General features: G+C 37.8%; 1 protein-coding gene across 4 annotated transcripts in view; it reads right to left on the bottom strand.

Annotated features, from left to right (window-relative positions):
- The window catches only part of VRK1 (VRK serine/threonine kinase 1), a 77924-nt gene that overhangs the window by 15340 nt on the left and 49369 nt on the right, over positions 1-13215 (bottom strand). For all 4 annotated transcript variants that reach the window (XM_061159390.1, XM_061159393.1, XM_061159392.1 and 1 more), the window contains 6 exons: positions 12556-12664; positions 12344-12436; positions 10244-10376; positions 9337-9457; positions 8989-9047; positions 5156-5334 (listed from right to left, as the gene is read on the bottom strand). In XM_061159390.1, the coding sequence (XP_061015373.1) occupies positions 5156-5334; positions 8989-9047; positions 9337-9457; positions 10244-10376; positions 12344-12436; positions 12556-12664 (694 nt within the window). The remainder of the gene's footprint in view (positions 1-5155; positions 5335-8988; positions 9048-9336; positions 9458-10243; positions 10377-12343; positions 12437-12555; positions 12665-13215) is intronic.

Here is a 13215-nt window from a genome sequence, read left to right as displayed (position 1 = left end):
GAGCTATTTCAAATCCTAAAAGGTGATGCTGTGAAAGTGCTGCACACAATATGCCAGCAAATTTGGAAAACTCAGCAGGGGCCACAGCACTGGAAAAGGTCAGTTTTCATTCCAATCCCAAAGAAAGGCAATCCCAAAGAATGTTCAAACTACTGTACAAATGCACTCATTTCACACGCCAGCAAAGTAATGCTCAAAATTCATCAAGCTAAGCATCAACAGTACATGAACTGAGAACTTTCAGATGTGAACGCTGGATTTAGAAAAGGCAGAGGAAACAGAGACCAAATTGCCAACATCCGTTGGATCATAGAAAAAGCAGAGAATTCCAGCAGAATATCTACTTCTGCTTCACTGACTATGCTAAAGCCTTTGACTGTGTGGATCACAACAAACTGGAAAATTCTTAAAGAGATGGGAATACCAGACCATGCGACCTGCCTCCTGAGAAATCTGTATTCAGGTCAAGAAGCAATAGTTAAAACTGGACATGGAACAACAAACTGGTTCCAAATCAGGAAAGGAGTATGTCAAGGCTGTATATTGTCACCCTGTTTATTTAACTTATATGCAGAATACATCATGAGAAATGCTAGACTGGATGAAGCACAAGCTGGAATCAAGATTGCTGGGAGAAATATCAACAACCTCAGATATGCAGATGATACCACTCTTATGGCAGAAAGTGAAGAACTAAAGAGCCTCCTGATGAAAGTGAGAGAAGAATGAAAAAGTTGGCTTAAAACTCGACATTCAGAAAACTAGGATCACGGCATCCGGTCCCACCACTTCATGGCAAATAGATGGGGAAACCATGGAAACGGTGACAGACTTTATTTTCTTGGGCTTCCAAATCACTGCAGATGGTGACTGCAGCCATGAAATGAAAAGACACTTGCTCCTTGGAAGAAAAGCTATCAGAACAAACCTAGACAGCATATTAAAGAGCAAAGACCTTACTTTGCTGACAAAGGTCCATCTAGTCAAAGCTATGGTTTTTCCAGTAGTCATGTATGGATGTGAGAGTTGGACCATAAAAAGGCTGAGCACTGAAGAATTGGTGGTTTTGAACTGTGGTGTTGGAGAAGACTCTTGAGAGTCCCTTGAACAGCAAGGAGATGAAATCAGTCAATCCTAAAGAAAATCATTCCTGAATATTCACTGGAAAGACTGATGCTGAAATTGAAGCTCCAATACATTGGCCACCTGATGTGAAGAACTGACTCCTTAGAAAAGACCCTGGCGCTGGAAAAAACTGAAGGCATGAGGAGAAGGAGACGACAGAGGATGAGGTGGTTGGATGGCATCACCGACTGAATGGATTTGAGTTTGAGCAAGGTCTGGGAGTTGGTGATGAACAGGGAAGTCTGGCATGCTGCCGCCTATGGGGTTGCAAAGAGCTGGACACGACTCAGTGACTGAACTGAACTGAACGGCATTTATAGGAAAAGGAATTCTTAGTAAACACCAAATCCATTTAGATATAGATTTAAGAGCAAACTACCATTAAAAACCAAAGAAATGTATCAACTGCAACAATCTAAATTTATATAGTTAAAATACAGTTTCTGCTATCCGTCTGCCTACAATGAGGGAGACCCGGGTTCAATCCCTGGGTCGGGAAGATCTCCTGGAGAAGGAAATGGCAACCCTCTCCAGTATCCTTGCCTGGAAAATCCCATGGATGGAGAAGCCTGGTAGGCCCCAGTTCATGGGGTCGCAAAGAGTCGGACACGACTGAGCGACTTCACTTTCTGCTATTCTATCATACAAAAACAGCTAGACAGACCTTCACCAAATTTAGATGGTATATCTGGAGCAATCTGACTTCAGTTATAGGCGACACGGTGTAAATTTAATGATGCTGAGGTGTGGTCACCTCAAAGAGATAGGACGTTGTCCACCAGAGCAGCTGCAGACCACTGATGGGAGCTTGAAGACCTTTTTTTGCTCTTGTTCAGTTCTCCGTACCATGTTCCAGGCTGAGTGTCAGCAGGAATTTATTATTTCTTTAACAATGGTTAATGATTTTTCAGAGGAACTATGGAAAGGTCAACTAGCATAACATAACTTAGAAAAACAAAAAATTGGAAACTAGAAAAAAGGGTACTTGGACATCATGTACAGGGAGCAACAATATATATTGCTTGGAAAAAAAAAATACAAATTGCAGGGCCATGCTCTAGATCTAGTCAGCAGATCTCCAGGGATGACACTCAAGAGATTCTAATGAACAGCTCTTTTCGTTGGCTTGGGCAAGCAACTTAATCAAAACCTTATAAAAAAAAAATAGCTAATTGAGGTATTAATGTCGTTTAACTTGCTGAGTTCTTTCCAGTAAATTAAGCTGTTCTTAACCCAGATGGGACAGGGAGAAATTCTTTAAGGACAGAACTACATGTTATTGATCCCTATAGCCCCGGGGACCTAGCCTAGATCAGTTACATAAATTAGACCTTACACATAATTGCTGAACAGTGATTTTAAGAGTACACAGTGAATCCAGTAACTGTTGGAACTATACTGACAGATTCTAAGTGTCAAGTTCTAATCAACAGTTGACATCTTTGGCTGCAGTACTTTTTAAGGAGAAACTAATACTTAGTATCTTTCTACTTCAGCTTTATGTCAAACCCAAATTTTGTACTTTAAATAATACCCTTAGGTTACTGAGACCAAAAACAGTTCCAAGTGGATACATTCATATTTCACTAGTTTTCAAATATACTGTACCACAATCAAGCATGGCTGTAAAAAACTAGATAGAAGCCTTGCTTCATTTCACTGCTGATCAATTCTTACAGATTTTTTTTTTTTAAAACCCTTATCTCTTAGGAATATAAAGAGAAATATACATAGAATTGGTTAAACTCATCCCTTTCAGAGATTTGAGTGTCCTAAATACAAAGAACGTACACTTTAAGTTTTTAAAAAAACTATGACAGAGGAAAAGAATAAATAAATATGCAATTATAAGGATTAATACAGCTTCCATGACGAAGCATTACACTCAACTCTGAAATTCTCTGAAATTCTGAAAACCAAAGCAAAAAAAGAAAAGAGGAATTTCAACTAAATACACATTCCTAAAAAAAAGAGATGGAATATACTAATTTCTCAGAGAAGAACGCTTTCTCTTGTTGGAAGTCCTCAGACTCAAAAGTTGGATGAAGCTCTGCTTTTATCTGTTTTAGATGTGGTATATTTACAATTTATTTGAAGAAAGTGTTCTGATGCTTAAAAACAAAAATTAACTCTTTCACTTTACAAATAAAAAACAAAAGGCTAACAAAATCAACAATTAATCTACAGTTAAATGCCTAACAAGCAGCTTCAGGATCTTACCTAATCTTAACTTTGATTAATTTCTTTTTAATACAAAAACAGTCCTGTGCCAGTTCTGAGGTGGGGGGGTGGAGGGGAAAGGCAGCAAACCAATGAAGGAAACCTAACAGTTCAGCTTTTTATTCATGTTCTTCCCCTAAATGAGGCTTTATACATGTAGGGGATGATCTAACAAGAAATTTCCAGCTTTCTGAACTATCCAAGGACACAAGAGAATTATAAGGTCACAGATGTTAGCTCTGCAGCAGACTGACCTATTCAGCTGTAAAGTCAGCCAACCTGGGGAAACGAAATTTTCTCCAGCATGTAGTTACAAACAACAGTGATTTGCAAAGGGAAGGGAGATGGCACTGGACAAGTTCTCAGGACAACAGAGATCTTTATTTTTCAATCAGCAAAATTTTAGAGCAAAACACTACAGAAGCCAGCTATAAATATTAATGCACAAAAATCTGTCCTGAGCAAGATGTGAGCTGTATATTTATACATATACGCAAATTCTAAGTTTACCACCTTCCTGAAAAATTCCACTCAGCCTTCAATTTATCCTCTTCACATAAAACTGGATATGGTTTTCCTCGTGGTCGTTGACCACAAAAATGGAGTAGGTGCAACTGAGACAAAATTTATGAAAGCAAGAAGATGTATACATAGATGCATATGTATAATTCCAGATTCTGTGATGAAATTATAAAGAAATCTACTATTAGCCAAAAAAGTCAAATTTATGATCCAATTTCAAAATTCCTATCTCCTCTGTAAATTAAAAAAATTATGAAAAACTTAATATGCTGCTTATATTAAAGGGAGAAAATCTGTTTTTAACTCTTTATCTCATAGTTTGCAATATGAGTCTTCCAAAAAAATCTACTGGAATATACAGTTAATGATAATTAAAAGTCAATAATGTAAAAACATCTTTTTCTTCTAAAAGTAGTCTTCCTTTTTCATATAAAAGTAACTAACAATTTCAGATTAAAAAAGAACAAAGTTAATCAATAATTATTAAAAATAACCAGTAAGATGATGCATACCTTAAAATCTAAAATTTAAAATACCAGAGGTTATCTACAAGTCTGTACATTACTTCTGCTAAGCTGCTTCAGTCGTGTCCGACTCTTTGCAACCTCAAGGACTGTTGCCTGCCAGGCTCCTCTGTCCATGGGATTCTCCAGGCAAGAATACCGGCGTGGGTTGCCATTTCGTTCTCCAATTAAAATTAACAATACTTCTACCATAGGTTTATTATTTAACATTTCTTCCCCAAAAATTAATCCTCTTATATACATATACATAGCTTTATGAAGTGACATTTCTGTAAAGAGCAAAATAATGTTCAAATGGGAAATATACCACACCAACAGATAAGGAAACTTTCAAATGTAATTTTCAAATGACAATTTTCCAAAACCAATTTTCAAATGGCAAATACTTGGACCACACCAATGAACAAGGAAAAAGTGAAACATGGGATCAACCAAAAGGGATGACATGGCAGAAAAGGACAGACAGTATGTGAATTGAAAGCCTCCCCCTCCCCCCCAAATTCCCCTGCTAGATATTAGTTTCCCAAGTTAGAATTTTTTAGGGAATTTCTTAACTTGCTACCGGACATAAGAAATACATACTCATTTTTCTAAAACCCTCTATGTATTTTTCCATATCATAGAGTTTGCTTTTATGTAATGATGATAAATATTTAACTGCAGAGCAATCTGCTATTTTCTTTACTGAGCTACTGATTTACTTGTCTATATTTGCTGCAAACAGTTACAGGAAACCCAAAGGAAAATTCAATAACAAAACTCACCTTTGCCACTGGTTTTGCTTTCAAACTTCCATTCTCCACAATAGTGAGGTCCAGCTTGCCATCATCCTTGCTTCCTATAGCTTTCAGTCCTTGCAAAAGAATATCTCGTAGCTTTTGATAAAGAGGTTTTTCAACATAATCCAGTAATTTCACTGTTTCCATGTACTTAGCAATTTCATCTAAAAGAATGACAATTATTTTCTAGTTTTTATCATAAATACAACATACTTATCTCTTCTAAGAAAATGATCCACAACTACAGTAACATTAGAATGCAAATATATATAGCTTGTTAAATATGTCTTTCTATCACGTCTTCATTGAAAGTATGCTTTTGAATTCAGGAATTGTCAGATAAGTCAAATAAAAAAATGTATTTTTAGATACAGTGCAAAAATATCTTTTAATTGTGACAGTAAGAAAGAAGACAAGCTTAAAATTTTAATATATATAAAAATAATTACTAATATAATTTTAAAACTACTTTTTAAAAGGACCTAGAATAAATATTATGAAGTAAAATGTGCTTAAGTACAATAAATATCATAGCCAGAATTTTTTTTTTTTTTTTTTTTGCCACAGAAGCCATTAGTTCTAGAGAATACAGCTGCATTTTTTGGGTAAATGAAAAATGAAACACGAAAAACAGGTTGAAAAAGAAAAGCACAAGCAAGGCCTAGTTGTCCCATAAAAGAGAAAAAGCAGCTTGTGAATGATAAAAGGTCTACTGTACACTGAGGCAGAACCAAACCCATAAAAAGAAATCTTACTAGTCAAGATCAACACCTCTCAACACCCATCTAAAAATCCATCTTTGGGTTAGTAACTCATATGTGTATATGCCCAGTACAACCTTTCCACCTACCTCCAGACTTGTATATCCACTGACTCATATACTGGCTCTGTAACTGGCATCTCACATCCCAACCAAATCCAAACTCCTGACCAACCCCTAAAACCTGCTCACCCTGCGGTTTTCTCTGTCTCAATTATAGAAAATCCCATTCTCCCAGATCCTCAAATCCTCTTCCCACATCCAATAAATCAAGAGATCATGTGAGTGCTACACACACATTCATTCATTCAGACATTTTAAGTATCCACCACATGTCAAGCATGATTCTAAATACTTGGGTACCTGAGAAAAAAGAAACGGAAATCCTTCCTTTCAACTTTCTTAATCTGATAAAGGGGATCTACAGAAAACCTAAAGCAAACATCACCAAGTGTAGTAAAATACTGAAGACCTCCCTTCTGAGAGGAGAGAACAGCAAGGACGTCCATGTGCACCATTCCTGTGCTGCCTGAAAGTCCTGTAGTTTCCAGCTGGTCCAGTGAGGCAAGGAAACAGACAGCAGGCACTGAGCGGAATGGAAGATGTAGAAGTTTATTCACAGACACGCGAGTGTCTGCAGAAAATCCTAAGAAGTCTACCAAAAACCTTCTAACCAGTGTGTAAATTTAACAAGATCACAGGATATAAAGTATTTAAAAACCTATTTATCTTCTATACACCAGCAACAAGCAATTAGAAAAGTAATAAAAACATATCACATACAATAGCATCAAAAAGCATCAAATACCTACAAACAAATATCATGAAAGATGGGCAAGATTTTTTCCAAATGAAAACTATAAAACACAGGTGAGAGAAACTGACACCAAATTAAATGGAAGCTATAAAGTATCAATTGTATAAAGATGCCAATGCTCCCCAATTAGTCCACAGAGTCCCTGCAATCCCACTCAAAATTTCAGCACGTTGCAGAGGGAGAGGATATGTGCGGAACTGACAAGGTGATTCTAAAATGTACAAATATACAGAGGATCAAGCAAAACAGCAAAGTCAAGTTTAAAGAAGAAAAAGTGCCAGAGGACTTAAACTACCAGATAAAGCTATAGTAATTAAGACAGTGTGGCCCAAGAACAGAAAAAAAAAAAAAAAAACTATGAAAGAGCCCAGAAACAGACTCACAGATCCGCACATGATTGAACACAAAGGGGGCATCACAGAGCAAGGCTGGTCTTTTCAAGAAAGGCCACTGTTAACTATGCGAGGTGATAGGGGTGTTAAATCAGGTTCATCACTCGCCAGTCTACATGTACAGGCAGATCTTGGAAGACATCGCAGGTTAGCTCAAGACTGCCACAATTAAGCAAGTATCACAATAAAGCAAGTCACGTTACCTTTTCTGGTTTCCCAGTGCACAGAAAAGTTATGTCTATGCTATACTGTACTCTATTATGTGTGAAATAACACAATGTCTAAAAAAATGTACATACCTTAATTAAAAAAACACTTTATTGCTAAAAAGTGCCCACCATTATCTGAGCCTTCAGTGACTCAATAATTTTTTGCAATAAGAATATCACTGATCACAAATCACCATAACAAGTATAATAATGAAAAAGTTTAAAATATTGTAGGAGTTACCACAATGTTTGACACAGACAGGAAGTGAGCAAATGCTGTTGGAAAAAACGGCACCAACAGATTTACTCGACATAGGTTGCCACAAACCTTCAATTAGTAAAAAAGAAACACATCTGCAAAGTGCAATAAAGTGAATCGCTATAAAATGAGGCATGCCTACATAGCAAATCATCACATTATAGAATTATATTTGTCAATTATTCCTCAATAAAGTTAAAAAATAAAAACATTTAAAAAATGTAACAGTGGGAATGAATTTCACAAATGCAGTTTTGAATGAAAGAAAAAGAAAGCCACCAAAAACTTGAACATGAAAAATCCCTGCCCTCATGAAATTATCTGTTTTGTTCACTCTGTGATTCTATTTCCATATAGTTCAAAGAGAAATCCTTGATGTTGGAAGTCGTGGTAGAGATTCATTAGGCCAGAGGGAGAGGCCGGTGACTGGAAGAAGGCACCAGGGAGCGAATCTGAAAAAGCTGTAACATTCCATTTCCAGATGTGATTGATAGGTTGCAAATTTAAACAGCTTAAGCTCACGGTAGACCTCCCTGAAAAGGAGACAACTGAGCCAAGGCTTGAAAAGACTTCTAAATATATCCAAACTGACCGCTGCTCACACCTGCCCTGCTACTTCCCTTGCTCGGATCATGGCAGGAAGCTCCTAACTGGCTCCTGTTTGTACCCGGCCCTGCCTCCTTAGCAGTCGCTCTTCAAGACAGGAGCTGGAGAGAGTTCCCTTAAAGACAGACAATTCACGTCCCTCCTTTCCTCCACACCTCACGCGCTCTTGCTCAAAGTAAAAGCCAAAGCCCATGATGGCCTAGGAGCAGGCATCACCAGGCACTCACGTTCCTTCCACATGGACACGTTCTTCCCCAGAGCTCACCCCCTTTCTCCTTCCCACAGCTGCTCAAATGGACCTCGCAGGAAGACCATCCCAGGCCACCCGATTTACAGTAACAACCACCCCATCCCTTCAATTCTATTTCCTGTGTTTTTCGTTTTTGCCACAGTACTAACCATGCAATAAACTGTGAGATTTACTCACTTGTTTACTGTCTACCTTTCCCAACTAGAGTTTCATGAGGACAGGAGATTTTATTTATTTTGTTCACTGATGTATCCCTAGTGCCTAGAAGAGTCTGAGGCACAAAATAAAGCCTCAACTAGGAAAACAGTGGCATTACTGAATGAAATTTGGTTCCTTGACTGAAAGCACTGAATACCAACTAAGTAAGGCCCACCTGTGGAAAGGCCTACGCGAGCAGGCCCCAATGAGATGGTTGCCCAACAATTCCGAAGCTCTTACATGAAGGGTTGTCAGTCTATGGACCTCAGGATATTCTTCCTCTCAGAAAACAAAATCCTTATGAACACTAAAGAAGCCTTTTCTTACCTGGCTTGTTTTTCTCAGGAAAACATTTGTCCATCAAACTTGCAATATTTTCTCTGTATCTGTTAAAAATTAAAGAACGAGTCATTGTTTGATGCCATGGAAAGTCACTAATACTTAATATCAGTAAACAGCACATTAAGCAGCACTGTGCTACATCCTAAATACACTTACGAACATTCTTCTAAAATAAATTCAGCAAAAAGAAATCCAAGGAATCTTACTGTTAAACAAGTACTTTCTTATCTCTACATTACTGTCAGTTAAAGCTATAGTCCTTGTGAAGAAGTTCTGACCAAACATCTGCCTCATCATTTTGCCCAAAATAATTTACTGTAAGTTTTCCTTTACCTAATTTTGGAATCTCTAACATAATTAGGATCTTTCAAATTATCCTCCCATGGCAGATGGCCACTAAGCCACTGGATCATGCAATAACCAAGGATTTCCAAGTCACCACGTCTTGATGGGGCTGTGAAGCAAAAGAAGAGGATTCAGCACAGTGAAATAATGTTTAAGGCAGAATTTCAGGTTTATCTAAAGCAATAAGGTAAGACTCAACTCTAAGTCTTCTTTTTCACCAGACAATCTTGACTCCATTTTGAAAAAAAGCACTGAATACTGGTCAATATCAAAGAACTCATTTACCTCTGGCTAATAATTTACTTAATAACCCAAAATGGCAAAACTCTACAGTTTCAAACTGAGACTACTAGTCTACAAAATAAATTATAAAGCAATGATACATTTAATAGTGCCCTTGGAAAATGTGAAGATATTAAAAATGCCGGAAGCTATTAAGAGGCCCAGAAAACTGGGGGTTTTAGCTCCTCCAGTGTTGGACACAGAAAAAAAAAAAAAAGAAATGACAGCTGAAGAAACAGTCCAGCTGAATGGGTGACAAAGTAAGTCTACTGGTTACAAAGTTGTAGCTGCATAAGAAATCACAGACCTTTACGGGGGAAGGCCCTAGCATTCCAATTAAGCTAAAGAAAAGCAAAAGAAGCCTCACGGCAGCTGACCAAACTACTTCTGCCACCAGCCCGTCATGACCTCTGAAGGGTGAGAGGAAGACGGGGAGAACACAGGTGCCCTGCTCCTCAAATGCAGGAGCCTAAGCGCTCCCTTCCTCCCCGGCCCTGTCCTGCCTCCTCAGTTCTAACCCGTCCGCTCATCTCCTGACGCCGATGAAGAGCCACGCAGGAGCTCAGCGGAAAGCGCTGGGGCCGCAGCTCTAGGGCAGATGCCTCGGACGTACCCACACCGTTGTGCGCATCGATGCTGGTGAATTCAATCGTGCCGTCGTGACATCTTTTGGGGTCTTCTTTGTATTCTTTATGAGTGCCTTCTGGGCAGTATCGATAAGCAAGGCCATAGTCTACCAAGTACACCTATAAACGTCCAAGCACCGAAACAAATTAAAGCCTGTAAAGCTCAGAACCAGAACACTGTCACTGGAGGGCAGATCACCCACAAAGCCACACTACGACACCCCACACAAGTTTGATTGGCACGCGAACAACACCAGGTACTTAAGTCTGAAGTGCCTTTTATTTAAAGAAAAACATTAAATGACCATGTAGCTACAGTGCAGATAATACCACCTGACTTCCTTACGCAAGTGTGCGCTTTACTTGTAATAATCTTGTCTCCTCCATTTGAGCACGGATCATAAATCATACACTTTTTCTCATGGCATTGAAAAGGAAGCTGAGCAGAGTAGACCATCAATACTGGCCGCGGAGCACCTGCCACACTGCGAGCAGGCGCTAACTCGGCGGACACGCCGCGTGCTAGTTCTTGCTCTTTACTCGTAGGGTGATCAAGCATCAACTCACTTCATAGAAATAGTTTCAAGATTATAACGATGACCTGAAGAACTTTTAGATGACGCTCTTAGGTACATTTAAATATTATATGTTAAAGTCAAGTCTTCACAATTAAAACTAAATTTTAATATAATGCATACACACATCTATGGGCATGTACATGTACATCTGATTAGCATACAAAGCTAATAAATCTGGCTTTACTCTGTTCCAGAGCCACATATTACATCTCCAACTCCAGGTAACTGTCTCGCAGATGTATGCATCTGGTCACAGGAGGGAAGTGAAGTAAAAATATGGGTCTGGATTGAGCACATACATCTAATACTAAAAAAATTATCCCATCCAAAGCGTATGCCCAAAGGACAACCAAGCTGCAAAAATATTTCCACCTGAACAAAAGGCAGCATGTTTTAGTCAACTGTAAAAAAGAAATTATATTTGTATTTATTATATAAGTCTGGTTGACTTCAATTAACGGAATCCTTACCATTCAGGTTCTTAGCCGTGTATTGTTTGTGTGCTTGCTTATTTTTGACCTAAATGCAAATAAAGTAAGTTGGCTGGGAATTCTGTGGCTGCCTTTAGGATTGCTCCATTAGCCTGCTCTAACCAGCAACTTCCTTCTGGGGAACCTACAGAGGTCCTTACAGCCACCGTAACAGAGAGAGGGAAGGGGAGGACGGGAAAAGAAAGGGGAGCCAAAGGAGAAAGGGGAAGCTGAACAAGGGGAAGTCAAAGTCAGGCCTAAGACAAGGAAGAAATAAGTACAGCATGTTGACTTAACAAACCTAAAATACCTAAGTATCCCTTTCTTATATAAGTTCAAGTTAAGAAGTGAGACATACATAAAACGGATTAAATACAGAGGCCCAACTATGACTTCAACTAAACCTGACTCTTACCAAAATCATGGAGTCAGCTTCAAGAAAACTATAAACCCCTCTAACTCCAATTAAATTGAGCCAAATACAGGTATAATAACATCAGCTTTTCTCTTTTCCTTAAAAAGTGAAAATTACAAAGTTAATGTAATAAGCTTAAAAAATGCCTATTTGAATTCCAAACCCTATACAAATTTAGACAGCTAAGATATTTCTGTAAACCAATTGATTTCAATAATCAACATGTTAAAGACCAAATTTCCCAAGTAACAGAACACTTACATTTGATGGATTTCTTGAACAAAGGAAATAAAAAAAATGACAAAGCAGACAGGCAAACATAATTCATTGATGCACTATGTAATTTTAAGCTTCCACCCCCAAATAGCTATTTGAAATTCATTTTGTATCACAAGTACTTCTTCTGAATATTATTTAGGGCAAAATAGCCAACTTGATAAAGTGCCAACAAATCGCATCAAAAATGTAGAATGTTAACTAGATAAAAGTGTCAAGAAGAAATATTATTATTACCATATCTACTTCAAAAAGTAAAACTTCTGCATGGGTTCAAAAGTTCATAGCAACTGTATTTGTTTTCAAACAACAGGTTTTAAACAGTAGAAATTAAAGTTATAAAGCTACCTGGTCAGGATTCTTGTAGCTGAGAAGAAGATTTGAGGCCTTGATATCTCCATGTACATACTCATGCTCATGAATATATTCCAGAATATCCAGCTATGAAAGCATCATATACAATAAATTAATGCAGTACCTGACACCAACCAGCAGAGGACCAAGCGTCAACACAACTAGCCTTTACTGGATTAAAAACGAGAAGAATGTAGCTCACATACAATTCTTAAGCTTAGCTGCAAGACAGTTTTCCGAGAAAATCTTTTGGCATTTGCTTCATATATTTTCTGAAGGTCACTCCCAAAGCGATCTATTATCATAAACCTGTAACTAAAGACAAACAAGAAAAGTCAATGAACAAAATGTAACTCAGGAAAACCTACTTTGCCATGAGCACTCTCCTTTCAAACTAATTTTTTTCAAGGCAATGTTTAGTAAGAAAGTAGAAAGCAAAAGGAAAGAAAGACATCTGAAACTAGTTCTTCCAATGAAAAATCTCAAGAGCTGCAAGAGCTGTCCTGATTCTGCCTTTTATCTTAGGGGCCTCCCGGTCTCAACAAGTCACATGAGACAGCATTCAATGCAAGGAAAAAACACCCAGATAGAAGACAACAGACGCTTTACGGTAAAGATAATAAAGATAAATAATCTGAGTGAGACTGTTATCACTGATTTTTGTCATAGTTAAAGTTAATTTATGCTTCTGGATATTAACTTCCTATCTGTGACTGTTCTCTATTTTTAAGGGACATTTTAGCAGTATTAACATTCTGTTAAATTCAAGACTGTCAAGAGATGCTGTAATAATAGTTAAATGCAATAAAACTGCTTAAATGGTATAAAAGAATTATATACCAAGTACTCAACAGATAAGATTTGGG

This window comes from Dama dama, chromosome 13, assembly GCF_033118175.1.
Source record: "Dama dama isolate Ldn47 chromosome 13, ASM3311817v1, whole genome shotgun sequence".
NCBI classification, from domain to species: domain Eukaryota; kingdom Metazoa; phylum Chordata; class Mammalia; order Artiodactyla; family Cervidae; genus Dama; species Dama dama.
Note: the sequence above shows the minus strand (reverse complement) of the source record. Positions and strands in the feature narration are given on the sequence as shown.